This window comes from Lepisosteus oculatus, chromosome 3 (assembly GCF_040954835.1).
Source record: "Lepisosteus oculatus isolate fLepOcu1 chromosome 3, fLepOcu1.hap2, whole genome shotgun sequence".
Taxonomy (NCBI): domain Eukaryota; kingdom Metazoa; phylum Chordata; class Actinopteri; order Semionotiformes; family Lepisosteidae; genus Lepisosteus; species Lepisosteus oculatus.
The window spans coordinates 54,858,060-54,885,425 of NC_090698.1; the positions used below are offsets into that span (position 1 = coordinate 54,858,060).

The following is a 27,366-nucleotide window of genomic DNA, read 5'->3' on the forward strand; positions in this document are numbered from 1 at the left end:
ACACAAATACAGAATTTGTGGATTGGGTAAAAATTGTATTTCACAGGAATATTATAGCATGATGCGAAATCAGTCTGTTTGTATACAATTATGTATTTTATATGTGTGTTTGATGTACAGAAATATATGAAGAGATTCTTATCCATGGAAAGCATACATGTATATGAATAATATTGCTTTTGATGTTTATATTAAAAGAACAATTATTTTGACCTGGCTGTAATGCTCAATACATTATGTAGCTCAAAAAATAAGAAAAGTGCAGCAGTGCATGAATGGAATCATAGCATATCTGTCATAAAACGTCACAGTTCTTTCTTAATATTAGGCTTTAGCATAGTAATGCAGCTGAATCTGCAATACATGATTTTTCCCATATTGATCGTTGCATTATAGGTCTCACTTACTACCAGTGTTTTACTGGTCTGAGAAGAGTGGATGTTTTACTCTTGGTACGGTATTATATTGTGCTTAATTACTCCCACTGGGGGATGAATGAGTATAGAAGAGCCTGCTGTATATACTTATATACTGTGGTAACGTACTTAACAGCTGTGTGCTTTTTAGAAAGTAAAATTAGTTGGTGGTTTCTTAATTAAATCATAACTTTAAAATGAAAATCTTCATTATAGGGTGTATAAATATCATAAAGTGAGTTGCTGATAATACCCAAATCACCATGACCACAGCATGGACATTAGCTGAGTTAAACGAATATAGTTTTTAATTAGCATTTTAATAACAGGTGAGTACTTCGTAACACAAATTATGACCTTTGCTATATAACCTGTTGTTAAGTTCAGGAGAATATACAGTGCTGGAGTGTAAGGTGTTTTGCTGCACTGTTCATTTCAAGCTAGAAACCTGCATTGATCTAGGAATGGTTTCCTTAATTAAAAACCCTGTGGCTATACTATATTCTGTTAAGGATCCCTGTGGGAAACGTACACTTTAAATAGCATGCCACAATTAGCTTGAGATTAACTACTGTATGTACTGTAGGAACTATTTTGGATAAATTTAAAATTTCTTTCAGTTTCACCTCAGGGCAAATCCATTGTTTACTTCCCCCCTAGTATTAACGGTGATTGTAAGTCATTTCCCATATTTAAAATGTAAAATCTATTTATGGCTGTTGACTGCAAAATGGTCATCCTGTTTTAGACTTGTTTTTCAAGCAGTTAACTATTTCTCTAGTGATGTGTATAATAGCATGTTTTGATTATCTTGTTTTGCCAGCTTCCATTGTCGTTGTCATCATTATCATCATCTGTTGGACGAATCTGATGATTTTTGTTTTGGTCCTTGAAGATTTTAGTAATTTGAATAATTTGTGTTGACTTTGTCAAACTGAGCTAAAATTAAATCTCATTGTTATTTGTTTTGTTTAATCCACTCATATGCAGTAGCAAAACAGGAGCATAACTGATTTTGGTAAATCCATTCACTAGCATTTTATTTGAGGCTAGTATGAGCCCATTAATGCAATTCCTGTATAGTTAAGGTTTGTAGTACATGAATTCTACACAGTGTTAAAGACAATTTTACACATTTGTAGCTCCACATTTGTTATTTTAGGCTTCAATATTTTTGTTTGGAATCTGAAGCAACATTTGCGTAAAAGATGGCCATAAATCTTGTGCTTTTTGGATTAAACCATGAATCATCCTTCAGCAAAGGAAAAAAAAAAGCTGATTAAAGGCTTTGTTGCTGCTGCATTAAAGACGCAGTGGCTGATATTACAACCTAAGTGTACATCTTTTACTTAGTGTACACATATTGTATTCTGCTGAAGTGCCTTTAAAAGCTTTTGTAATGATTTGGAAAACCTGGAATGTGGCAGCCTACAGTAAGTAAGACACATTCGATGATCAGAGGGTGGTGCATTCGATTAGGTTTGGTATTGTGTGTTTATCACATGATGCATTAATCACTGACAGGTTTTTGGCTGTACACGAATTTGCTAAATGAATCATGTTTTCCTTCTACAGTGTGCAACTTTTTTGGCATTTGTTAAGGTGAAATCCAGCTGGGATTGATTACATCACTACCCACAGATTTGACCCCTGGAACTGAGAGCACTGTTTGCTACACTTTTTTAACCATTTTTTCCTTTAGGAGAATCTCAGCAACTAACATGAAGTGCTTGTTACTCACGTTAAAGAAAGAAAATCGAATGTACGGTACTTTAAAACATTTAAAACTGAAAAAGACTGATTTACGTTACTTCGTCTAATTCTTATTATCAAGATGTTACAGTGTCGAAACCTGCAGGAACCCAAGACTTTCAATCTAATTCAAAGTGCAAAGTGTAAAACATAGTCCCATGACCACCCAAGGTTTTCTAATAACACTAACAATTTCTAAAATCGCTAATGGCTTCTAACTGTAAACATACTAATATTTAAGATATGAATTATAACAGCCTTGAAAAATGGCTGAACAGAACTGAACTCTGACATAATATTAAGTTCTGTTTGTTAGTTTATTGTAGAGAAACAAACTAGCTCTGCTCAGCAGAAAGTATCTGCAAAATGTCTCAAGTTAGGATGAAAAATATTTTTAAACCAATTAGAGGTCCAAAAAGACATTCTAGTGTTGCTAGCAGCCCACGCATTGTATTAGGTGTGGCAAACATCCATTATTTTCGCACAAGTGTGTTGTACAGTTTTGATGGCCTCTCTGACTTTTCGATTTTAAATTTGGTGTCAAGATTGTATTCTGTCTGTCACCTGTCAATTTGGAAGACGTTGGCCCCAAATAGGAAGAGATAATAGCAAATGGCAGTGATGGAGGTAGCAGAGAATTACCCATCTGAAAGCAACTGTCGGAACTCCCAAGAGCTCATCAACATCTGTAAAAATAAGTTTCTGTCCTCCAGATAGATAATGGAAGTACATTACAGAGCTGTAATGTCATTTTCCCAGAGAGATAAGTGGTCCCAGGGGTAAAGGCAGCTTGCACAAGATTTATTTACTGAACATTGCTGAATGTGAATTTAAAGCTATGTCAATAAGTGCTTGAAGAAGAGAACCCTGATCATAGTGTTATAAACTATCTGGATTGTCAGATTGGTTGTCTGTATGCAAGATGTAGTAGGAACATAAATGTTTGAAAATAATTAGAGATGGGAACAAAATCTCTGTTAGCTGATGCCCATTCTTCCCTGAGGATGTTTCTGAAAAATATTCTTTGACCTTGTTCTGTTAAACTTTAATTGGGGGAAGAGTTGCTTCAACATTTTGATTGTATTGGAAATTATAATTGAAAGGTTTGCACATGTTGTTAAAAGCAGAAAGGTGAAAAAAGGGCTTAGTTTTAAGAATTTGGTTTATTTCGAAGTACATTTGCCCACATATAGATATCATAAGAGATTTATCACTCTACGCCTGTATATTTTTTAGAAAAAATACAGATGCATCTTTAACTATTGATATAAATGTTGTTGGTGTCACTTTGATTACTTAATCATACAGTAATACATAATTACATAATCACAGTACATAATTGACTGTAATGCACTCAAGTGATTTTAACTGTTGAATAAGCAGTTAATCACCACCTCATTATTGAAAGAGCTCTGGTTACAGGTGATAAGGTGAGAACCCATTGAATATGACGTCGGATGGAAAATTGTGCAAGAAGAACACTGTAAGGAACCAATATGTCCTGCGTATAAAAGATCAGGCCCTTCATGCCATTGGTATCTTAGAGTCTGGAATATGTCCACACACTGTCACTTGCCATCTGGGGTTTTCACTGCCAGCATTTTCTATCTCTTAGAGAAACACAATAGCCAGTGGTTGGCCACAGTATGGAAGACCATGAGTCATGACACCCCACCAAGATCAATGTGGATGTCCAAGTGTCATAGCCTGGACTGGAATGTCTAGTTGCTACAAAACTCCACTTGTAGTAACCTGGGTATGAAGCATGCATCTTATGTGAACAGTATTGCTTCCAATGGGAGCGACATGAACTTTTGTGGTGTCAGACACAAGCCACTTGAAGTAGTTATTTAAAAACACAATTATTCGTTAAAACGGTTGTAGATGTTTGCACATAATGTATCCACATCAAGACGACAAACACTGTTTGCATGGGTAGCTCTTAGGAATTCCCTAACTTTGGTGTTAACGGTGATCAATAATAATGGTAATAAAAATTGTTGTATTCATAAATTGTATAAATGGTCTCTACAAATGCACTCTGTAACAGAAGAAAAGTTATCTCAGATTATTTTCTGTAATATTTCTCTTTTTAGACCCACTTCAGTAATGATACCTGCATTATTATTCAAGGAAGTCATGAGAAATGGGAGTGAATTGTTCCTATTTGTCTGGACAAACAAAGTAATTTTCATTCTCTGTGCAATGCGATGTCCTTTGCTACGTGTCATTATATACATTTCAATTAATCTTCTTAAGCAGATATTCAATTGACCATATTTGGAAGGGTTTTATAAACTTAATTCACCAAAGCCAAATTTTATTGAAATATACACATTTTAATAAATCATGCCACACATCAAGTGCTGTCTTGACATTTTGTTTGAATTAAAATCTATTTCAGGTTAAAAGAAAACTCTTGTTTTCTTGCTGAAAGAAAACTCTCTGACCGCTATCTGCTGCAGGCTTAGGAATGCCCACCTGGTCAGCTGGTATCAGTCTTTGCTAGATTCTGCTGCAAGCCTAGATTCTGCCAGTGTGAGTAGCCTTGTCGGATCCCGATACGGCTGCAGTCCCCGTTTACTACACCACTTGCATGATGCGTGCTGTGGCTTGCCCTTGTAGGACTTGGCCCTCTGTCATACGATCCTGTTAGTGTTATTTCTGCTGGAATCTTCTGTAGTGGAGCACCTAGCCCAGACAGGGTGAGGCCTACCGCAACCTGCAGTTTTGTATTCAACAGTAATAGTGTTGGTTCCCTGGGAGTCATTTCAAGCTATGCTGTCTGGGTATTGGAGTGAATGTGGTTGACTTGTACTTTGGTCATTCAAATTCATATATTACTCACCTCGTGCAGTGTCTCTGAATTTCTCATTGTCTTTATTGTTGTGGCTTAATGTGAGCTAAATTCTTTTGTGTGTACGTTAGGCAGACTGCATAAACACAGATATCTGCACAGGACTTCTGGTCACAGCTTTGTTTACAATACCCAGTTGAACAGTAACATCACTTCCTTCTGGAGAAGTAGGAATGCTAGATTACTTGCATACCCTGTTATTAATGTAAGATATTTGTGCAATACTCCTCATTTTGTTATAACTCTGACTCTGGTAGTGCTTAGAAGGGTCTTGCCTTTCCATGTTTACCTAAAACTTGTCATAATCAAATTCTGATAATTTTGGTAAATCTGGTTTCTCCCCCTGTGGACCTTTGGTTAGGGAGATCCTGTGTGTCTATAGAGAGGGTGTTGCTGTAACAATAATCAAAGACCATTGAATGTACCAGCCTTTTACTATAGCATACACTTGAAATGAATTGTTTTCCTTGAATGTGTTATGGCTTAAATCCTCTTTGATCTTAATGTGCTTAAATTGGGCTTTAATCCCCCTTGACAAAATTGGTGCTATCTAACTTCCCTTAGGGCTCTTTTCTTATTCCAGTTCTTTTTAGTTTCTGTATGTTACTGTAGGGTCAGATTCTTCATTGCATGGTATCAGTTTTCGTTTATTTCCTGATGACACAGAAGTTTGTTTGCGTGAAACCCGTCATTAAATAGGTACTATATGCCTTGTCAAACTGCTAAAGATTATGTTAAAAATGGATGTCATGTTTTTTTTATGTCTGAACTTTGACAAGATCGAAGATGTGATGATAAGATCTTCTACCAACTCCGCGAATGTCAAACTGTCAACTTTAGTTTGACTCTGGATGGTCTTGGAGTCAGTCCATATACTCAGGTCTGGAATAGTGGTGTCATCTTCGATCTTAGCCTTGGGTTTGAGGCTTATGTTCACAGTGCTGTGAAGGTGTTTTTTCCATCTTTGTAATTTGCTCATTTCGATTAATGTCTCTTACAGTCAGCAGCAGAGAAGCTTGTGTTTGTGTTTGCCTATTTAGTGACTGTAAGGTTTTGGTCCGGACTGACTCTGACATAACTCATTTACACTTTTGAGTTTCTGGCCTTCTGTAGTACCCAGTATGAGACTTCAAACACTAAGAGACCAGTGATTTCTTACCTGTTGCTCCAAAGTAATGGAATGACCTCATAGTCCATTTTAAATCGTCCTTATTAGAACTTTTAAATCCTGTCTTAAAACTTACTTTTAAACATTTGTTTTTTTGTGGTTCAATGTTTGTGTAGTAGTATTAGTGTTAGTGGGGTCAGCAGGGGGTGCTCAGCAGTGTGAGTTCTAATGCTCCAGTATAGTGACAGGGACACTATGCTGTAAAAAGGCGCCATCCTTCGGATGAGACGTAAAACCAAGGTCCTGACTCTCTGTGGTCATTAAAAATCCCAGGGTGTTTTTTGGAAAGATTAGGGGTGTAACCCCGGTGTCCTGGCCAAATTTCCCCTGGCCTTTACCAGTCTTGGCCTCTTAATAATTCCCATCTATGAATTGGCTTCATTACTCTGCTCTCCTCCCCACTGATAGCTGGTGTGTGGGGAGTGTACTGTGTGCACTATGACTGCAGTCGCATCATCCAGGTGAGGCTGCACATTGGTGGTGGTGGAGGGGAGTCCACGTTAAATGTAAAGCGATTTGAGTGGAGTGTCCAGAAAAGCGCTATAGAAGTGTAAGCAATGATTATTATTTCTATTGCTTTCATTTATTGGAATCCATCTTCAAGTGCCATCATGGAATACATTATTTTAAACATTTTCAAAATAATTTACTGTGCCTCTGTTAAAAGGAATGTATTTTGTAAGAAGCCGTCTGTTCATCAGTCTGAAGGGATTGACATTGTCTTTCACGGAGTGTTATTAGCTATTGGGGCAGTGAGTACAATTAAAATAAATGTCATTGCAAATTTAAGAAGTAAACATTGACAATCTAGAAAATGTTCTGGCTCAAACAAAGTTAAAAGCAAACAGTAGCATCATCATGTTACAGGAATATGTTCACTTTTTAAAAATGTCACCAGAGGAGCTTCTTTGCATTTTAGCTCTGATTCCAATTGGGAGAGTATTACGTAGCATTAATTTATCTAAATCTCAAATGTCCAAATCCTTTCACAGAAAGTCTTATTATAGGCCCTCCATATATAAATAATTCACAGGGCTGAGCTTCTGTGAACACATGCAGGAACAGCATGAAGTTACAGGATGTACTAAAAATAGGACTCTTGAGTACAGAGTATTTGGATTTTAACTTTAGGAACTAGACGTCTTCAGATGCCGAAAGGAAATGAAAAGGCTGACCAGTTAATAATGGCTGCCTCCCACAACTTCTGAAGCCAAGTGAAGCTTATTCATCAGTTCCTCGTGGTTTACTGACTGCAGCAGGTCATGTGCTTCAAATGTCTCTGCATGTCAACTCGGAGTGAAAACCAGTACTTCAACGTACATGTGAAGCTGCAAGATACACATTGTGCTTGTGAAATATATGTTTCTGTACAGCTTTTATTTTCATTTTGTTATTTCAATTCTCTTACTGATGAGAGAGTAAGTCTGGTAAGTCGCATAACAGATGGCTAGATTGTTCTTGGCCTTAAATTAACCTTCATGGTGGGGAGATGTTGGTAACTGGTAGTAAAAAAGTTCAAATGTGAAGTGAAGAGTGATTGAAATTGTCTTGCAAAAAAGACCTTAAGTGTTTAATTTCAGTCTGTATTGTATTCATATGAGCATGATTTTTTTCTAATTTTAGAAGCTAACTTATGAATGTCCAGGCTAAAGGGGTGTATTTTGTAGGTTGTTTTACAAAAATAAATCAGATATTTCTTAAATATAGTACCTTTACATTTTTGAAAAACATTGAAGGAATTTGAATTATGTTTGGCAATGGAAGTAGGTTATCTATGTTAAAGTTTAATTTTCATTTCATAGTTAATGTTCTATTTGATTCATTAACATACATATTTTAATTTATTGTGAAGCTGCACAATGATTTGGGAATTCTAAAAGATGTAAAGAGTAAAAGAGTAAAGATGAGTTGCAGTAGTTTGGTGCTGATTTGTGGCAGTTTTCTAGAGCCATGTGCTAATCCACAGTACCACTAGCCCAAGATGTTGTGATTACAGTGTATATGGCTGCTGGATGAGTTTGTTGTTACATTTCCAGGTAATAATTTTTTCATTTGATCAAAGCTGATATGTTTACATTTCCAGATAGCACCTACTGTAGTTACAGCCTTTTTTGGTGATCATGTTACCAGAGATTAAAATGTGGTCAGGAAAAGAGTACCTAAGGCATCAAGTAAAATGCCTTTCAGAGCATGCGTTACACCCAGATGAGTCTAGACACATCTGAACTGGGATAGTCTGGTGTGACAGGCATTTTCCAAGCAACAGCAGTGCACTGGGCCAAGATACCTCTGGGCTGGGGATTTGCATTGTGCATAAGATGCAGGTGTCTTTAAAAAAATGGATATGACTGCTTATAGTAGTAGTCCTTTAAATAAACAGAACTTTCCACTTTCGTTATCCCAATGTAGGCTGTAGTCTCGGAACAGTGTCTAATAAGTTACATAGTCCTGTAATGCAAAAGCTTGAAATGTTGTTGTATGAGAAGTATTACAAAAAACAGTTGCCTCCTAATGAGTACCATTTCTGATGACACACATTGTATGTTTTCTTGGAGATTTCCTGTCCACACACACCAAAAGCAGTCCTGCCTTTATCTTTGCATTTGTATCCAGGTTTAACAGTAGCGTCTGTGGAGTGATACTCTGTGCTTGTTGCCCTTGCCCGAGTTTGTTTCACTGGGTGTTTCTTTCACAGCTACATCTGGCAGCCCTGGCATCGCTGAAAGGGGACATAGTGGAGCTCAATAAGAGGCTACAGCAAACCGAGAGGGAGCGGGACCTGCTAGAGAAGAGACTGGCCAAGGCTCAGGCAAGTGCTCATCTTCAGATGAACAAGCATCATTCTGCTGTGCATGAAGCATTTGGATTTTGTTCACTTTTTACACTTTTTTTTGCTGTGTATTAATTTGTGTTGTTCTTGTTTCATAAATGGAGCTTCCTACGTGTCTCTGTATAGTTATGGACCATATTGCTTATTGATTATTTTTCTAATCTGTAAGAATTTCCCATAAGGAAATTGTGGTTGTTTTAGCTCAATTGTAAATCAGGGCTTTGTGTTTGAGTACCAGAATAAGAGTAGGATTTACATACTCACAGATGGACTGTAAATGTGTCAGCCCTACATATTCATCCTCCCTCACACGTTTTTACTGGTTACCTTGTTATAGCACTGAAAGGACATGGAAATTACCAGACTACTTTAATTTCAGCTTCAAGTGAGTTCAAAGTGTCTTCAGAGAAACTTTAAAAAAATCGCCAATTCAAAGATAATTTTTTATTGTATACCCCTCCAATTTCCAAAGGACGGCTTCTCCCACACCTGCTGAAGAAAAAAAAAACAAGGGTCACCGACCTATTTCTCCCACCTGTCCACCTGCAGTGCTGTTTGCCATTTGCATCTCGCAGGAGAGCTGGCATCAAGAAAAGGGGAAAGGCATGAACATCACTGAAGGCCTGTTGGGAGCAAGTGTGTTAAAGAAGTTACTGCTGTAGGGAAGCTGGGAGAAATATGGCGGACTCATTCCAAGTGTACTCCAGTACTGCTCTGACAGGGGTGCCCAGCAGTCCCAGGGGCAGTGAGGTAGTGGTACAATCAAGCTCTGAGTAGTGATACTGTATTTGATACATAGAGCTCAACCTTCATAATAATAATAATAATAATAATAAACTTTATTTTATATAGCGCCTTTAAAGGTGGCTTCTCAAAGCGCTTTACAGGATGACAATAACAATAATTAAGAAGACTACAACAATTAATAAGAAAATTTCACAAGACAGGACACAATTATAATTACAACAATACAACAATAACAATAGAGGAGAACCGTGGAAGATGGTATTAAGAAGAGAAGAGGGGTTAAAAATGGAACCAGTTAGGTAAAGGCTTTTCTGAAGAAGAAGGTTTTGAGTCTGGATTTGAAGGAGTTTAGAGAAGGTGACTCTCTAATATCCTTGGGCAAGGAGTTCCAGAGCTTGGGGGCATAGCAGGAGAAGGCCCTGTCGCCCATACAATGTAGGCGGGCTTGGGGGACAGTAAGGAGGGCAGAATTTGAAGAGCGGAGGTTGCGAGGTGGGGAGCAGGGCGATAAAAGTTCAGACAGGTATTGAGGTGCCAAGCCATGTAAAGCCTTGTAGGTGAGCATGAGGATTTTAAAGTCTATGCGGAATTTGACCGGAAGCCAGTGCAAGGACTCCAGGATAGGAGTAATGTGAACACTTGCACTAGACCTGGTCAGGATTCTGGCTGCTGAATTTTGGACATACTGCAGCTTGTTCAGAGTAGATTTAGATACCCCAGGGAACAGAGCATTGCAGTAGTCAATTCGAGAGAATACAAATATGTTGATCAGCTTTTCAGCCACAGTTAATGATAGCATAGGGCGTAGTCTTGCGATATTTCTAAGGTGAAAAAAAGATGTTTTGACAGTATGCTGTACTGTTCATGCTAAGTAAAAGCATTTATTCATTGAGTCAGTCAGAAAGAACACAATTAAATTCTGTTAGTTGCATTATCTCAATGCCAATGAAGGCCAGGATAGCCTTATATGAAACTATATTGTGCTGCATACTCTAAGTACACAGGTAAAAATATTCGTTGGAATTAAAATACTTTTGGTTAGGTCCTCGATTTTTACTGTTGCGTTTTTCCATTGACCCACACAATAATTCCACCCAGAGGTTTTTTTTTGTCATGCAGTGTAGAACAGTATAAATAGAGGAGAAAAAATATATTGTGAAGACTGAATTATTTTTATGTTATGAGCATTTATGTAAATGTTTAGAGCAGTGGTTAAACCATTCACAATATAAAAGTGTGTTCTTCATAACTTAAGCTTCTGTTAACAGTACCCAGTTAATCTTGCCTATGGAGAGTTCTAAATCACCACTATATGTTGGCGGCTTACAGAAAAATATTTTAGTCTTTAGAGGCGAGGGTCATGAATGTGAAGCACAATTAAGAAGGAGAAATTGGAGGCAAAAGTTCAAATGTTAATGAATCCTCTGTCGGGTTTTAGAAATCCTATAAGGCTTTGCATGAAAGTAAAAAAGGAATATAACTATAGCTGAATGCGTAATTAAGTAGCTGGGTTTAGCTACGTGCTAAATTTTAATCAATATTTTTCATGTCTGCAACTGGGTTACGGCTCTAATGGCAGTTGTAATTGGGGCTTCGAGAGACACACAGCGACCTGTCACTTGCGGTGTTTCAGATCCCACTTGGTGAGCTTCTCTGGATTATGCAGGAGAAAGTCTTTTGTAAAAGAAAATGGATGAAGCCCCTTTATGTCTGGCTGACAAACTGAGCAGTCTCTTGTCTGGCTGAGTATCTTGGCTTTAAAGGAAGGTAGTGTTCATGTTTTGTAATATTTCAGTTCAAAGACTTTTTACAGTCTGAAATGAGTCAGCTTTGCTTTTTTCTAACTGGAATCAAATACTGCTGACTTTTCTCCTCTTTATTTAAAATAAAATGTATTTGTTGTATTTCTTCATATAAATCGATGTTTATATTGTGTTTTAAAAGTTAGAAACATTTTGTATTTAAAGATTAAACATGATTATTCATAAATTATTCAGCATAGATTTTAGGGAAATATATTTGATATACTGATATTTGTAGTCATCTCATTAAGAATCCTTCACATCCTAATGTTTGAATCTAGGTAATCAGAGCATACTGTATACAGTATATTTAATAGTTTATATCCACAATTTATATATAGTCAGAGACGTCTTATGGGATATTCTGTTCTCTTACAAACCTTATAAAATGTTATTTAATATTTAAAAATTAATATTTTAGTGTGTGTTTTAGCAGATACTTTTTATCCGTTTCCTAACCTTTTTATCTAATACTGGGTTACAGGGAAGCTTAAGCTTATTTTGCTTTTCATATTTTTATTTATTATGAAATTCCATTTCATATACAAATTAGGAGTAAAGGGAGGAGAGGAAGTTGGAAGCCTTTAATTCATGGTACAGGTGGTTTTGGAAAAATGTGCTTCAGAACTGTGCTTTTGGTTGATTTGAGCGTATGTGCACTGTTTTCTTTTGAAATTTCTTTGTTCTTCTTCCTATAACAAAAGAAGATATGAATGCAAATCTTTCAGCTCTGCTTGAAAAGGCTTAGAGCAAGAGTCGCTGCTGGCAACTGCAAATCAATCTTTATTCCGTAGGTCATGCTTTGGTTCTCAGTACTTAAGTATAATAGTGTCACCTTTTATGTCCCGCAAGTTATGCTATTATATCATCTATAATAGGAGGTGTTATATAATAGCAGGCATGAAGATTTAATGTGTTTCTTAAAACTGGCATGTTTCCAATTTTATGTCACACAACTTGTGCCACTTGCATCCTGTTCTACCCAAGCCACAAAAAATTGGCTTATGATATTAGAGTTTACGATCATACCATTTAGATGAGTAATGTATCTTTCTAGACATGGTTGGGATAACTTTAAATGAATTCATGGACGTGGTTAAAAGAAGAATTAAATGGAAGTTCTTGGACTCTATCTTAACTTATAGATATTCTTTATAGATTTAGTGTTGGGTCTTACGTTACCACATATCCTGATATTTTTCTTGATTATATTAATGTTGTGAGGGCAAATATTGTCATAATACTGTTTTTACATACCCTTTTAGTCAGGATGTTTTTTCTTACATTGAGTTCTTTATATATTATTAACATTTTTCTGTGTTTTGGACTTTTTAGTGTGATAAGACCTTTGAGGTTTTCAGCCTACTTAAATACTTTCTGTGCTTACTAATATTTTAAGACTCTGTTTTAAATTGTGTTTAGATCTGTGGTCAGTCAGCACATGGAAATATTTATCGATAAATATTCATCGTCATTCCTCCGTTGCACTTTGTCCTAACCATGAGAACATCCTGTGTATAATAAAACATTTGACTGGAAGCTATAATTCTGAAATTGATCAAGGTGATTCCTTAGTGTTCCTCCCCTACATTATGCAGTATTCCATTAATACCAGTCTTTGCCTTGAAATGGTTTTGCTCCAATATCCAATTGTCCCTTTGTCTACTGCCCTCTTTATTACACCACTCTAGTACTTACTACCTAAGTAAATACTTGTCTCTGACTTAGTGGAATACTGAAAGAGACCTGCAGCTCTTAAAGTCATATTAATCCACATTTCCTTAAAAATATATGGTGATATGCATACCACTCTTTACATAAGTGCTTGCCGCCCTCTGAAACATGCATCGAGTTTCAATAAATAATGTGCAAATAAAATAAACCTTGATCAAAATTGGAAAAGTTTGTGATATGTTGTGTAAGCATATTACCCACTCTATTCTTTGCTCATTGGAGATGAAAAAAGAAAGTCAGAGGAAAGGACAAACATAAATCAAAGTATTGTAAAATAAAGTTGTTTAAGGTGTTTTATCAAATCACTAACTCAGGCTTCTGGTATTGGCTTTTTCAGATCTGCTTTAAACAGTGTCAAGTTTCAAATGGTTTTGCGAGTCTACTGACCTTGGGTTGAATTCAGCTTGTAACACAGGATAAATGCTTCATGTAATACTGTCTTCAGGCTTGGGCTACTGCTCTAAAATAAAAAGGGCAGATTGATTAGTGGGTTATTATATGAGTGTGTATGTATCAGGGGACCAAGGAAATACTGACTTGGATCCTAAAAAAACCTACAGTAACCAAGAAAGCTTCCAGCAAGATGACAAGATGAATTAAAGTTTTCAGAAACACATTGGCTGCAGGGAGCCAAAGGCAAAATTTTGTGAAAATGTTCAGAAGCCTGGACCCAGCTATGGAAAACAAGCGTTATACTGTACATAGGTAATTTTCTGTTTCCTAAGCTGTGTATTATTATGCTTCACTTCAGGGACAAAGCTAAGATTACTCTTCTGAAGTTTCTTAAGAATAATACTAAGAACTTTCATGTTTGGGGTTCACAACAAACCTTCTGTCTGCAGGTTAATATCCATATCCCACATTACCTCTCTTTGGTGACATCAGTAACTTTACAACACAGATCACTGGCATGCAGAAGATCCATCTAATATCCAGTCTGCATTTTACCAAAGCAAGTCCTCACGTGTATCTGAATACCTTTTATGTGAACCCATTTGTGTTAATGTCAGTTTGTACTCTTCATTGCTTAGCATTACTTTTTTGTGTGAGGAGGGTTTAAGGGTTAAGTTTAAAATCCTTCACACAATGATCCTTTGAGTAGCAAAGAATATAATTATGTCCCTTCCATCATTTTCTCTGAATGAATGTTTTAAATAAAGCTTAAAAAATAGTCACCTAGCTGTAATCATAAAGGCTCTCCATTCCTTGCAGTGTGGATCTGACATCAGTGATTTCCCAGCCCTCTCCTCTGTAACATCCACATGAGCAATTCTTGCCTTCTGGATTAGTAATATTATACCATCTTTTATATAATCTTAATTTATTGTATAAAATACATTATTCATTTTTTTTTTCAGTTCTGTTGTATTTCAGGTGTAGAGCTAGACTTTTTTTAATGTTGAATGTTATTCCTATTATTAACGTGAAAATTCTTTATGGCTGACTTCCAGAGCTTTGAAAACTTGTTTTGTTACTCTTCCCCTGTCTTTCACTCTAACACGTCTGATTCATTCTGGAGTCACTGTAATAGATTTTCTTCTTGCGGTTATACATCACTTTGTTGTAAGCTCAATAAATTCATTCTACTAGAAGCTTTTCTTGACAAGGGTTTTTGATCTGACATGACACTGTAATGTTTGTTTGTGAAGATTCAGAGTCTTTTGACTACGGCTTGATAAATTTGCTGGCCTGTGCACTTTTGTATTTGAATTCAGTAGTGTTTTCTGTTTAGATGGATTATTGCGAAGTTTACATGAATGTACTATTGGAGCACGGTCATCGTAATAAGAAGAGATCTTGCTTTATTTATATTCTAAAGTTGACAGCTTCCTTTTCAACTTTTTTTGTTACCCTTCAGTGAGTTTTTTTTTAACTTCTTTTACTAATTCTCTGTCATTTTACAACTGATGACTGTTGTTTATCTTTCAGTCTTATACTAAATTATATTTCCGGCCCTTCGTTTGCTGCTAGAAGACTCGTACTGTACACTTTCCACACACTCTCCTTAGGTAGAGGGAGTGCATTCCTGGGTTGAAATTGGATTTGGGAACTTGGATAGAGGAGTAAATCAGTTTTGTGGTTCATATGATTTGTATAGCACAGATGAACTCTTGACCTGTTCGAGTCTGTTGGGAAATGAGTTTTTTATTGAGTACAGGTGGCAATTTTGAATGCTGGATTTGCCTGAATTCACTAGCCTTCAGCTCCCACACATTGGCCCTAAGGGGAACCAGGATCAGAGAGGAGACATTCCTGCATCTTTCTGTAACATGTTGTGCATCACATCTCGCAAATGCTTCATGATACAAAACCAGCCCTTGAGCGCTTACCAATGCTGAACAAGTAAGGTAAATGTTTCACACCATTAGAAATTCAACTAAGTGAAATGCCTGTCTCTATAGAGCTGATGGTTTATGTGATGAAAAATGCTGTTCCGTTTTCATGAGATCTGAAAATAAGTAATGCTGGCGTTGGCAGTGAAACTCACTGAACACATTCGCTCTGTCTTGACAGAACAGATACTGTAAGTCGCATTATTCTGTTTGTTTTAAAAATACATCTTACCTCTTAAACAAGTGCTGTATTTTAAAGATGAAGGCACCAGTAAAAAGGGTGTTAGCATGTTGTGCTTGTTGGTTTGTTCATCGTTTTTTCAGTTTGGCTTATGTGTTTATTTTCTCTTTTTTTTCCCCAAAGTTATGCCTCTAAAATGTACATTTTTGAGGAATGGAGTGTACCTGTAAGTGTGTCGTACTGGCAATGAAGGGTTTCATTCTCTTTTTAAATAATGAAATATGAATGTAGAAATGTCACCCACATGGATGGTAACTTCAGTGGATAAAGCAGGTGAAGAACTCTGTGCAGATCTTAGGTATTATGATTATTATTAGATTATTGTGCATTATGGCAGCTATTCCAGTATCATTTATCAATAAGTGTAAGAATTATGCTCTGTGATCTAATTTTATTTCTTTTTGAAAACGGGATAATCATCAGCTGTTGTGTGTTTTGCAATATGTTTCTAATTGTCTGAAAATGACTGTAGCTCATTACTGCCTTTCTTTGATTCCTAATCCAAAACCTTGAACTCTGCACTTCCTAGCAGTTGCACATACCTATTTGGCTGAGTCATCCCAAGGAACCTTTTTTCCAACTGTAGCATTCAGGGTGAGGTGTCTGGGAAAGCTGATAGCCAGAGTCGCATTTCGAGGTCTCCAGATGCGCTCTGCCAGTTTGTATTCCAGCCGTAGTAATTATCAACATCCTCAGTGCTCTCAGCTCAAAGATTGTGCTGGACGTCTGCCTCAGGAACAGAAGGGTGCTTAGGAGCAAATCAGCCGAGAAGGACTTTGAAGTTTTCCACTTCCATCTGTAACCTGAATTTTCTTGCTAGTACTTGCAATGGAACATTAGGTGCATACACAAATATAAGTTTAGAATTGCTGCATATACGCTGCATCTCTGATATATATTGCTTGGATCTGTTGGTAAGGAGGCAACGGAGATGAGACTTTGTATAAAACATTCAGTGTCCCGTGCACTGAAGAAAAATGCAATAGAGAGCACATTTCAAGTCTTTTTGTTCCATTTTTTCTAATTCCAAAGAAAATACAGATTATTTATCCCCAGGGATATGAAAACTAATATTGAAAAAAAATGAATTTATTTTGATTTTTATTTTTTTTTTCTCAAGCATTGCTTCTTTTTAGATTTTCTCTTGTAAAATTATTCTTCAGAAATAGAGTGTAAACACTGGTCAAGGACAAACATTTTGTTGTTATGGGCTTAACTTTAAATTTGAAGCCATAAAAAACAGTATTTTTATTTTGCCCCTGACAACAATTGTGAAACCAGTTCTTGCGTCCACTTCTTACGTTTTACCACGGCTGTGGCTGATGAAACCCTGACCTTGATGTGTGCCATCTGCTGCTGTTAAGGAGCTCAACAGGAATGTTTTTTTCACCCCTTCTCAATAAATTTGCACCTTCTACCATTTTGTTCAGATATTTGATTCGTTTGCATATTAATAGACTGAAACCCGGTACTGCCATATGTTTTGGAAGTCATGTACACTGCAGGAAAAGAATTGTGGTATTTGACTGTATGAATTTATGGAACAATAGACCATCTCTGGAATTGAGGGTAATGTATTTTAACCTGGCAGTTTAATGCATTAGTACTTCAGGTCTCTTTCCTCACTGTTGTATGTACATATGAATTGTAGGAATAGTTTAGACATAATGTTATGAAGAAATGGTAAAAGATAAGGACATTTAAGGAATTTATGTGGTTCTAATTATAATGCACCATACAGTGTTACTGTGTAAATCCATTTGTGTGCAACCTACCGTACATTCATACCAAACAAAGCTTATATCATCATGTTTGTGTCGCATGTAAATCATGAATGTACTGGGTTGTAAACAATTTGTGGTCTATTGGAATAATGTCATCTGAAGTTTACACAGTGATAAGAGGAAGGAATTTGATATCGTACCCAAACCTAAAGCCAAGTGATTTACTATTGGGATATTACTTAAATATTTTAAATTATTTTTATATAAATATAGAAAGTATTGATTTTATTAAGGAAAATATTGGTGGGAATTATGAATGATGACACAAAAACGCCTTGTGTTGTCTAGCGTACGGCATGAAAAATTTTTGGTAGGTATTGCAGACTTGGTAGATAAAAAAATACAGTTATAAAAAATCCATCAAATCTGTTTACAGGTAAAAGGGTCAAAATGATCTTTTTCAGACAAAAGGATTTTGGTTTGCTTTGGAACAAACTTGCCACAGTGATTACATACAAGAGCATTGAGCATTCTAATATGTACTGCTAATCTACAAAAATATGAAATACGTAATGGACAAACAAAAATAATTTACTGTCATTCCTGTTTAATTTTGTTTGTACAGTATCATGGATTTTATGTTTTTTGTGACTGAACAGCTGGCAAAATCATTTGAAATAATAGGCTATGTGTTAGAAGACTAATGCGGTGATTGAGATGGATATGTCCAGGGGTGGTTCAGATTGATGGTCTTGCACTAATGCTCCACGGTTCCTGTAAATAAAGGTCTAAACACCTTTGGCACTGTGCCGTGGGTGCAGTATTCTGCAGCTTGGCTCTTGGCAGTGACTGGTGATTTGTTCTTGCAGTGTGAGCAGTCCCACCTGATGCGAGAGCACGAGGAGGTGCAGGAGAGAACCACACTACGCTACGAAGAGAGGATCACAGAGCTCCACAGCATCATTGCTGAGCTCAACAAAAAGATAGACCGCCTGCAGGGCACAACCATAAGGTGAGGGATGCGTTTAGTGGTAGCCAATCACTGCACCAGCCACTCCGCTGTTTACAATTAATCTTCATTCCTGTTTATCAGCTTTGAGGGTCAGTGCATCTTAGTGTATCACCAATCAAAATGAGCAGTATTTGTCTTTCCATCGCTTTGCACTGGTGGTAACATTTCTGCAGATCCTTTAGGCTCTGTGTCTTCCCATTCTTCTTCTGACAACAGAACTCCATTGTGCTGATGTTTTGTGCTGTAATACTGTATATTACAGTTACTGTAGACCTCAAGCAGTGCATCAGATCAGGTCAGTAACCATTAAATGGGAAGCTTTTTCCATAGCTTTATTTACTAGGGCTTTGCATTTTCAAAGTTTTTTTATGTGTTTTTTGTGGTTTGCAAAAAAATCAAAATGTCTTTACATATTCTTTGCAATTTTTTATTTATTTTTTTATTAAATGTAGGACATTTCCCATTGACTTGAAAGAGAGTTATTTGGGTACTATAGCGTATGACATCTAAAATAAAGCAGTTCTGGTCATCTGTTCCTTGTTTTATAAAGTGTTTTTCTATCCATCCATCCATTTTCTAACTGCTGCTTCCAATTGAGAATCGTGGGAGAGAAAGGCAGGATACATGCTGACTGGGAGGCCAGTACATTGCAGGGCAGACACAGAGTCCTGTTCACACTCACACCAGGGCCTGTTTCCTCAGAACCCAGTTAACCTACCAGTATGTTTTTAAAAACTCCGGCACTTCCATGTCTGGGATTAAACCCAGGGCCCCAGTGTTGCAACCCCTGTGTCACTTTATAGCCCTATTTTAATTTTTGCCATATTTGTATTTGTTTCTACAAGAATCTTTTAAAACAAGTGTGCCACTGTTTTATGAAGCTAACTATATTTTCTGTACCACCTGTGAATAAAGCAATAATCAATATTGTTAAAGAATTTAAGTTATTTGGATCTGCTTGCCTTCTTTAAAAATAAAAACAATTCAGTCGTGCTTGTTTCGGCTATAAAAGCCCTAGGAGTTGGTAAGAAATGAGCACCTGAAGTGCAGAGATGAATTTATTATTATTGTACGTGTAAACCAGACTTACAGCTTCTTCTCCTTCTTTCACTTTACCTGTTTCTGTTTAGAAAGTCCTTCCTCTGCTACTTCTCCCTCTCACACTCTAGACCCCTTCTTTCTAAATGATTCTGGAGGTCTCAGTCTTTCTTGGCTTTTTGAAAAAAATAGTACTTCGTTAAACAGGTCCTTTTATAGACCTATGAACAGAATCTTAGAAATGTTGTTATAACTTCCGTCTTTAAACTTAATTGCTGTTGTAGCAATGTCACAGGGAGTTATAATTTAACCCTTTTTTTCCTTTTATGAGGAATACATTGCATTCCATGCGTCCTTCCATTTTCAATCCACTTTATTGGTTTGGCACATCATTAATTAATTTTATTTACGTTTATAAATAAGAAATGTTAATGATGTATTAAGTATGTTTTGTCTGAATAACTTTAAGGATAACAAAAATACTCACCTTAAATATTGAAAGGATATTAGAGATCTGGACAGGAAAGGCTGTTTATTTCTCTTTTTTTTTTCCATTTAGAATTGCGATTGATTTTCTGTTACATTAACCCGCCAGATATGGATTCACCAATTGTGTATTATTCATGCCTTGTCTCACTTTTGCAAAACCTGCACCCCCACATGCGGGGAGAATGAGGACATGTAAGCAGACTCCTCCATACCTCCCATTTTCAAGCTGTTCGCCTTTTAACATGTCGCTAGCAGCATGGCCCAAACAGGATGCCCAGCTCTGACTGGGAGAGAGGCACGTCTCTCACATACAAAATATTGCAAGTCTCCGGGCCCTTGGGAAGTTCCTGGGAGCCGAGACGGCCCTGGTGCTGGTGGAGCTCAGCCAGCTGAGCGCTGCGGCCTGTTGAATGTCAGTCACAGACAGTTAGACCTGGGGTTGGCCAAACGCCTCTGTGTTGGGCCACTAGGGATCCTTGTTTTGATATGTTTTTCCTCCTACAGAGAGATCTTGGACATGGGTTCTGCAGTAAAATTGATTTTTTTTTAAATTGCTCATTGACCACTAGATGGGGTAGCCAGTGGAGTTTCTTGTTTCACATAAAGTTAGGACCCCGCAGCAGTACTTAGTTTGACATAGTGATACAGCAGGTTTTGTGCATACTGTATATGTCAGAGTATTTGAAACACATTCTTCACCGAGCTAAAATTGATCTTGAATGGTTTGCCGTACCATACACCTACCTTCCATTGAGCGCACAAAGTTTTTGTAACTTTGTAGAAACTAACATTGTGCTTTCCACGGAGAAATTATCCACACCTTGTGTGGGACACAGAATTCCCTAATCCACCCCAAGGATTTGAAAGATTTTCGGGGTTTTTTCTTAAGACAGAGGTTTAATGTAAAATTAATCCTTGCAATTAGTCTTAGCTTTATTAGGAGAAAAAGAGCCACCAAAGCCTGGCATTTTTTAACAATGTAAAATAATTAGATTCCATTTGAAGGCTTCTTAAGAGGAACTTGTTCTATTTAGATGTGTACTGGGGATTAAATTTTGAGATAAAAGGGATATTATCACCTTATTTCTTTTGTTCCTTCAAATAATTAGAAAAATGATAATTGAGAAAAGGAGGTCAGGGTAATGAATAGGGATTTGTTGAAATATTTTCCTATCAGTCTTTGAATAATTTTCACCTGCTGCCACCATTGTTAACCACATGGCAAAAACTGGATTAGGTATAGAAACATGAGCGAAGATTCAAGTTTAACGTTAAATGAGATAAAGTTTGAATAATTAGCCTATTAATGTATTTTTGGTCTTTAATTTAACATACGTGCTTATAATGCAGAAGTTTTAAATTTTATATGGTTCTACATTTTCCAGTCAGTGTTTTTTCTTCTGTTTTCAGAAACACAATCCTATGGTTGACTTAATTTTGTCATACACAAATAGCAGTTTAGCTTGTATAAAGCATATATAAAGCTAGGAATAAATGATAAGTAGCTCCTGGTAATTATATACTGTAAATGTCTCTTTGTGTACATAACTTATGGCTTTGGTATGATCTCATAACTGCTGAGTTTCCTTTCACTTCTTTTCAATTTACACAAAACTAGATTGAGACTTTGTAAATGAGCAGGTCCAGATGTGTCTAATACAAAGTTTAACAAAATCTTGCAAATAGTGAGATACGGCTGGCACTGACATTGTACACTGCCTAGGGAATTTTTCTACTTTTCAATCTGTAAATGAACTGCAAGATCAGTCATTGTTTATCTGGAGATAAAAAGTCACAGTGAGCATCACAGTACCATGTTGAAAGATGAAGGCTTTTATGTTGACGTGTTTATTGCTGAAACAAAGTGGGGAGAAGAGTAGATCTCAATGTGGTTGGCATTCTGTGTAGTGGCATTACTATCGTAAACAAGAAGCTGACAATTAATGTCAGTATTAATGGCTCACCCACACCTTTACAGCTCAACCACCAAGTAATGGTGTTCCTTTTATCCTGGGCATCCCCTTCTGCTTTGACATCACCCTGTATCCAGGAAGTTATTGTATATGTTGATTGACAGACTGACTTTTTACAGCCCAGCAATGCGGAGGAGTCCTCTCTCCCGTAACACCCAGTAGCATCAGCAGATATAATTGTAATTGTTGCTCTGTGGAAGAAATCCCCCAGGTGGTCCCTCTGACATTGACAGTTCTGCAATTGGATTGTAACGCACAGTTTGACAGATCTGGGTCGTTCGTGGATGCTTCCTGTCAGTTGGCAATACAGCTTCAGTCTGGTGATAGTGATGGTGCATGAGTGGACTCCGAACGCCCCGGCAGCTTCTCGCTCTGATGTTCCTGCCAGCATCCTGATAGTGCGTTTAGTCTCTCTTCACTAGAGCCTGGGCATGTAGGAAGGTTGATCTCATTGCTCACACTGCTTCTCCGGTTTCCAAGATAAAAGTATTAAGATGGCCCTCTGATATTGTTCTTCTAGACTGCCCGTAGACTTCTTAGCTTGTGGTATCAGTACTGTATGTGTCCGTCTTTTACATGACTCCAGTTATTTGTAGCTTGAATTTGTAAATGCTTTCTGTTGAATTTCGTATCTATGGTTATGGGTTTTTATAAAGTTATAAAGGAAGTATTTTATGTCAGTTTTGTAATTTGTTTTATTGTTCTGTTTGATGTTTTTGGCCAGGTGCAATCCACATCACTGTCTGTGATTTTCTCTGTTGTAATTGCAGTTTGCCATTAGAGGATCTCTAGACGTGCAGTAGAACATCTGAGCATCAGCTGTATACTAAGTCAAAACATAGAAGTAAGCATACGATCATTTTAACAGAAGACATTTTAGCAAGACCTGACACAATTCCAGTTTCGCTTTGAAATGTATGTCACATAAAAGATATTAAACAAGTTAAGTTTCACTTAATTGGCACTTCCTTTGACATCGTCTTTGACATACACATACAGGTCTGTTGATCTGGTTCACATTTAATTTGCAATAGCATTTACAGTATGTGACAACAATAGCCAGAAGAACTCTCTAATAATCCAATAGATGAGTGCTTGAATAATCCACAGAAGTTGGAGTAACCCAGTTTAGCAGTGTTCTGAAAACTAAACTACACACTCCAACGTGCTTCACTCTGCTGGATGTTGCTGGTATGGTGTATGAACGACTTGATGTCATGGCAGCTCATAAAAGATTCAAATATGTCTGCTCTCTGCCTTTATCTTTTTTCAGAACGATGGCAAAAAAGCTGTTTGAAGGAGTTGTATTTAAGTTTTTTGAGCCACTCCACCCAATATTATACTAAACTAAAGGACCAATGTGCTTATATCAGTGGTTCCCTTTACATAGCATTTGCCAAGTCATTAAGATTAAGAAAATTCTGTTTAAAATAATAGAAGACAAAGATAGATAGAACAAAAAAATCAAAGTGATTCAAAAGCTGTGAGGCGTTGTGAGGCAGGGAGGTACTGTGTGAGTCATGCAGAACTAGACAATCCAATGATGAAGCATTGTGCATTGAAGCTTCCACATTTCCAGCATACTGTATAGTATTTTTCAAACTCTTTTCCTCAACTGTAACTCTTGGAACAGTGATGGATAACAATCTAAGCTGGAACAACAATCAAGAATTACTAATAACACCCAGCATATGGCATAAAAAGAAAATAAATCAAACAGGAAAAAGCTGTAACCTGTCCTGTTACAGTGGGACTTTTTTACTCTGAATTATCTCACTCTGTTGAAAGAGTTCTACATGGCTAATTCACTAGATAGGAAATAATCATGCAGAGAAAAAATGTCATTACTGGATCTAGAATAGTATTACAAGGATATAAACATACACTAAAATGACCAAAATAATATCTTCAGTTATTTTTCTGTTTATTGAACTTTCTGTTTATTATTCTTATGCTCAAGAGAATTGTTTGTGTTTTCTCTTCTCAATCACCTACATTTTTTATGCTACAGGGTTTGGATAAAGCAGTTAGAAAATGGATGGTGAAGACTTCTGTTCTATATTGCTCTATATCTATATTTAAGGCTTCTGTTCTATATTGCTCTATATTGTTCTATATCTATATTTAAGGCTTCTGTTCTATATTGATTACCATTTTATTATTAGTTGAGTCACATATTAACATAGTTATTTATTTTAATTAATAATTAATAATTGCTTACACTTTCTGGACACTCCACTCAAAGCACTTTACAGGTGGGGACTCCCCTCCACAACCACCAATGTGCAGCATCCACCTGGATGATGCGACGGCAGCCATAGTGCTCACCACACATCAGCTATCAGTAGGGAGGAGAGCAGAGTAATGTAGCCAATTCATAGAGGGGGATTATAAGGAGGTCATGATTGGTAAGGGCCAATGGGAAATTTGGCCAGGACGCCGGGGTTACACCCCTTTTCTTTTCCCCTTTTGTGGGATGACCACAAAGAGTCAGGACCTCGGTTTTACATCTCATCTGAAGGACGGCGTCCGTTTACAGTATAGTGTCCTCGTCACTACACTGGGGCATTAAGACCCACATGGGCCACAGGGTGAGCGCCCCCTGCTGGCCCCACTAACACCTCTTCCAGCAGATACCCAAGTTTTTCCCAGGAGGTCTCCCATCCAGGTACTGACCAGGCTCACACCTGCTTAGCTTCAGTGGGTTGCCAGTTGTGAGTTGCAGGGTGATATGGCTGCTGGTATGCTGGTAATTCTCATGGAGATCTTTATCTCAATATTCACAAACGTTTACAAACACCATTTTAAAAACTGAGGAAATTCAATACTAAAGGTTATTATGTAGATATTATTGGATATTAAACAATGACTTGATATAACAAGTTTGTCAGACAGTTCCATTACATTTTACTTGGCCAACTTGTTTAGTAATTTTAGGGAAGAATATGGTAAATATGCACGTGATTGTATATTCGAATATTTAGGAATTTTGCTCTCTCACTGCAACCCTGTACTGGTCTAAGAGCATATTGAAAATTAATGGATGTACAGTATGTGCAGGTCAAGCCTGAGGCAAAGCAGTGTAAGAAACATTTTCTCTTGTTTTTTATCCTAGCTATCAGACAAATCCAGCCTACCTTACAACAACTTTGACCCTTTCTCCATTTCCTGAGAAATCTGTTGCACTGATGCTTTTTTTCATTTGCAGGACATTTTTTCTTTTATTTTTTTTTTTTTATCGCAATGTTCTTTCTATTTCTATTTCTATTTCTTTTCTTACCTGCCTCCAGTGGAGAGATTTCATCTCAAGGCAATATACTGTATACTGCTGCCTCCAGGTTCAATAGGAGGCCTGCAATTTTTTGGCCAGATTTATTAAGGGTCTTTAAAATTGCTGCGATATGACACAACTTGTAAAACTTCACAGGGAAAATTATAGGAATAGGAATATGATAGTCATAGAGAACTATTGAAAGTTGTGTCGGAATAAATCTGCAGCTCATAAGTCACATGGTTTGGCCTCCATACTGAATTATCCATCAGATGTGGGGAATTTTCAAAAACCATCTTTTCTGAAACAAAGTGCAATTCTGAGACTAGGTAAATAGTATTAGGCCATGGCAAGTTATGCCAATGTTTTGGATTTGTTGATGATAGACTGATCACACGCTTGTCATGCCATATCAGATTTGTCAAAACAAAACATGTTTGAGTGAGATTTCTGAAACCCCTAAATCGGTTGGAACAGAATTTTCTTTACACATATTAAGCAACTGTCAAAGTTGTTCAAAACAAGCCCGATACATTGGAAAAAAAACCATGGCTACCATGTGCTGTACCACTCGACTTCACTTCAAACTTGGTGGATGTGGTACTATAGTTAAAGAACGGTGAAATAGGGTTTCTGAACAAGCAGATTTTCCACAGCAGAGTGCACGTAACTCACATTGCCTTTGTCTTGAGAACCGCTCTACCAATTGACCTTTCACCTCGCTCAGACCTGCTTTACAGTTGAACATCGCGGGTGGCAAGGAAACGTCTTGCGCCAACAATAGGGTCATCATATGCTTCACATACTGCAACTGGTCTTAAGTGTTTGACCAAAAAACACTAAACATAGGAGGTATGATTCTACTGATGATGCAATTGCAATTCTGTACATTAGGGTTCGTGCATAATCCAGAACGGCCATCTGACAGCTATTTTACGCTATTTTTTGAGTTTGGCCAATTATCCCAAGATTTGAGGTGTATTGGTTTTCTGACCATGCAATTGAACTGTTTCAATAAAAAAAGTTCCACCACTATAGTGTCTCTGTCTGAAGGAACACTGTGGTGATTGTGTTGATTCTTTTGCACTTCACATGTTGCCGCAGTACTTTTTCCACCCACACTAGGTGATTATGAAATGTAATGGGCTGAGGTTTTCTTGGAAGCCTTTAAAACTCCTGGAATGTTTTGACTGTTATGTCTTCATGTTTCCTTTTGAAACATTTCTAAACAGTTACTAAATTAAAAGCTTAAAATCTACTTTTTAATTCTGGTGAAAATCTCTTTTCCCTTTAACCTGTTATGTTTTTTGTATTTATTCTGCTCTGTTATTCATGTTAACCAAGGACATCCACGTGATAATATTACAGAGGACACATCACTGCCCTGTAATGATATAAATGTAGGATTTCCTCATCTTAACATCTTGCATCCTGCTTGCTTGACCCAAATCTTACAGTTGTATACTTACAGGTTCTTTCTTGATGTGCTACCTATTTTGGAAAGATGGTTAAAAACATCAGTCTGATAAGGTTGTGTTCCTAAATGGGTATGGTCTGTCTGTTGCTATTTTTTAAAAATAGCTTACAGCACTCTTGTTTTATTCAAATCAATCCCTGAGAAGCCTGATCATCACAATTTAGCTTTAAAAAAATGATCTACTCAGATGTTATACACTATACTTTTCTCCAGCCATCAACATTACTTTATTGATCTCTTTATTTTTTGTGAAGTTTAAAATTGAAAATGCTAAAATCTCCAGATATTAAAAGTCAGTTTGCTTACTTAAACCTGTCTAATGTTATAAATCAAGTTAAACATTATAATAAAACCTCCTAGAATAGACTGAGTCACTAAATAAGTCAACATTGCTTGACACAATACTCGCCAGCACTCCAGCCAAATACCGATTGATGATCATTGTTTCATAACACGTTTGAGCTGGATTGAAAGAGAATCTTCCCCCTCTGATTTTATTTAA

General features: G+C 36.9%; 1 protein-coding gene across 6 annotated transcripts in view; it reads left to right on the plus strand.

The window, feature by feature from the left end:
* mcc (MCC regulator of WNT signaling pathway) overlaps nt 1-27,366 on the plus strand; it is a 209,634-nt gene that overhangs the window by 129,788 nt on the left and 52,480 nt on the right. For 5 of the 6 annotated variants that reach the window (XM_069187264.1, XM_069187262.1, XM_069187263.1 and 2 more), the window contains 2 exons: nt 8,889-9,002; nt 18,474-18,616. In XM_069187264.1, the coding sequence (XP_069043365.1) occupies nt 8,889-9,002; nt 18,474-18,616 (257 nt within the window). Of the gene's footprint in view, nt 1-7,461; nt 7,621-8,888; nt 9,003-18,473; nt 18,617-27,366 lie in introns of those variants that run through there. The other variant, XM_015366874.2, reaches the window with a different exon arrangement.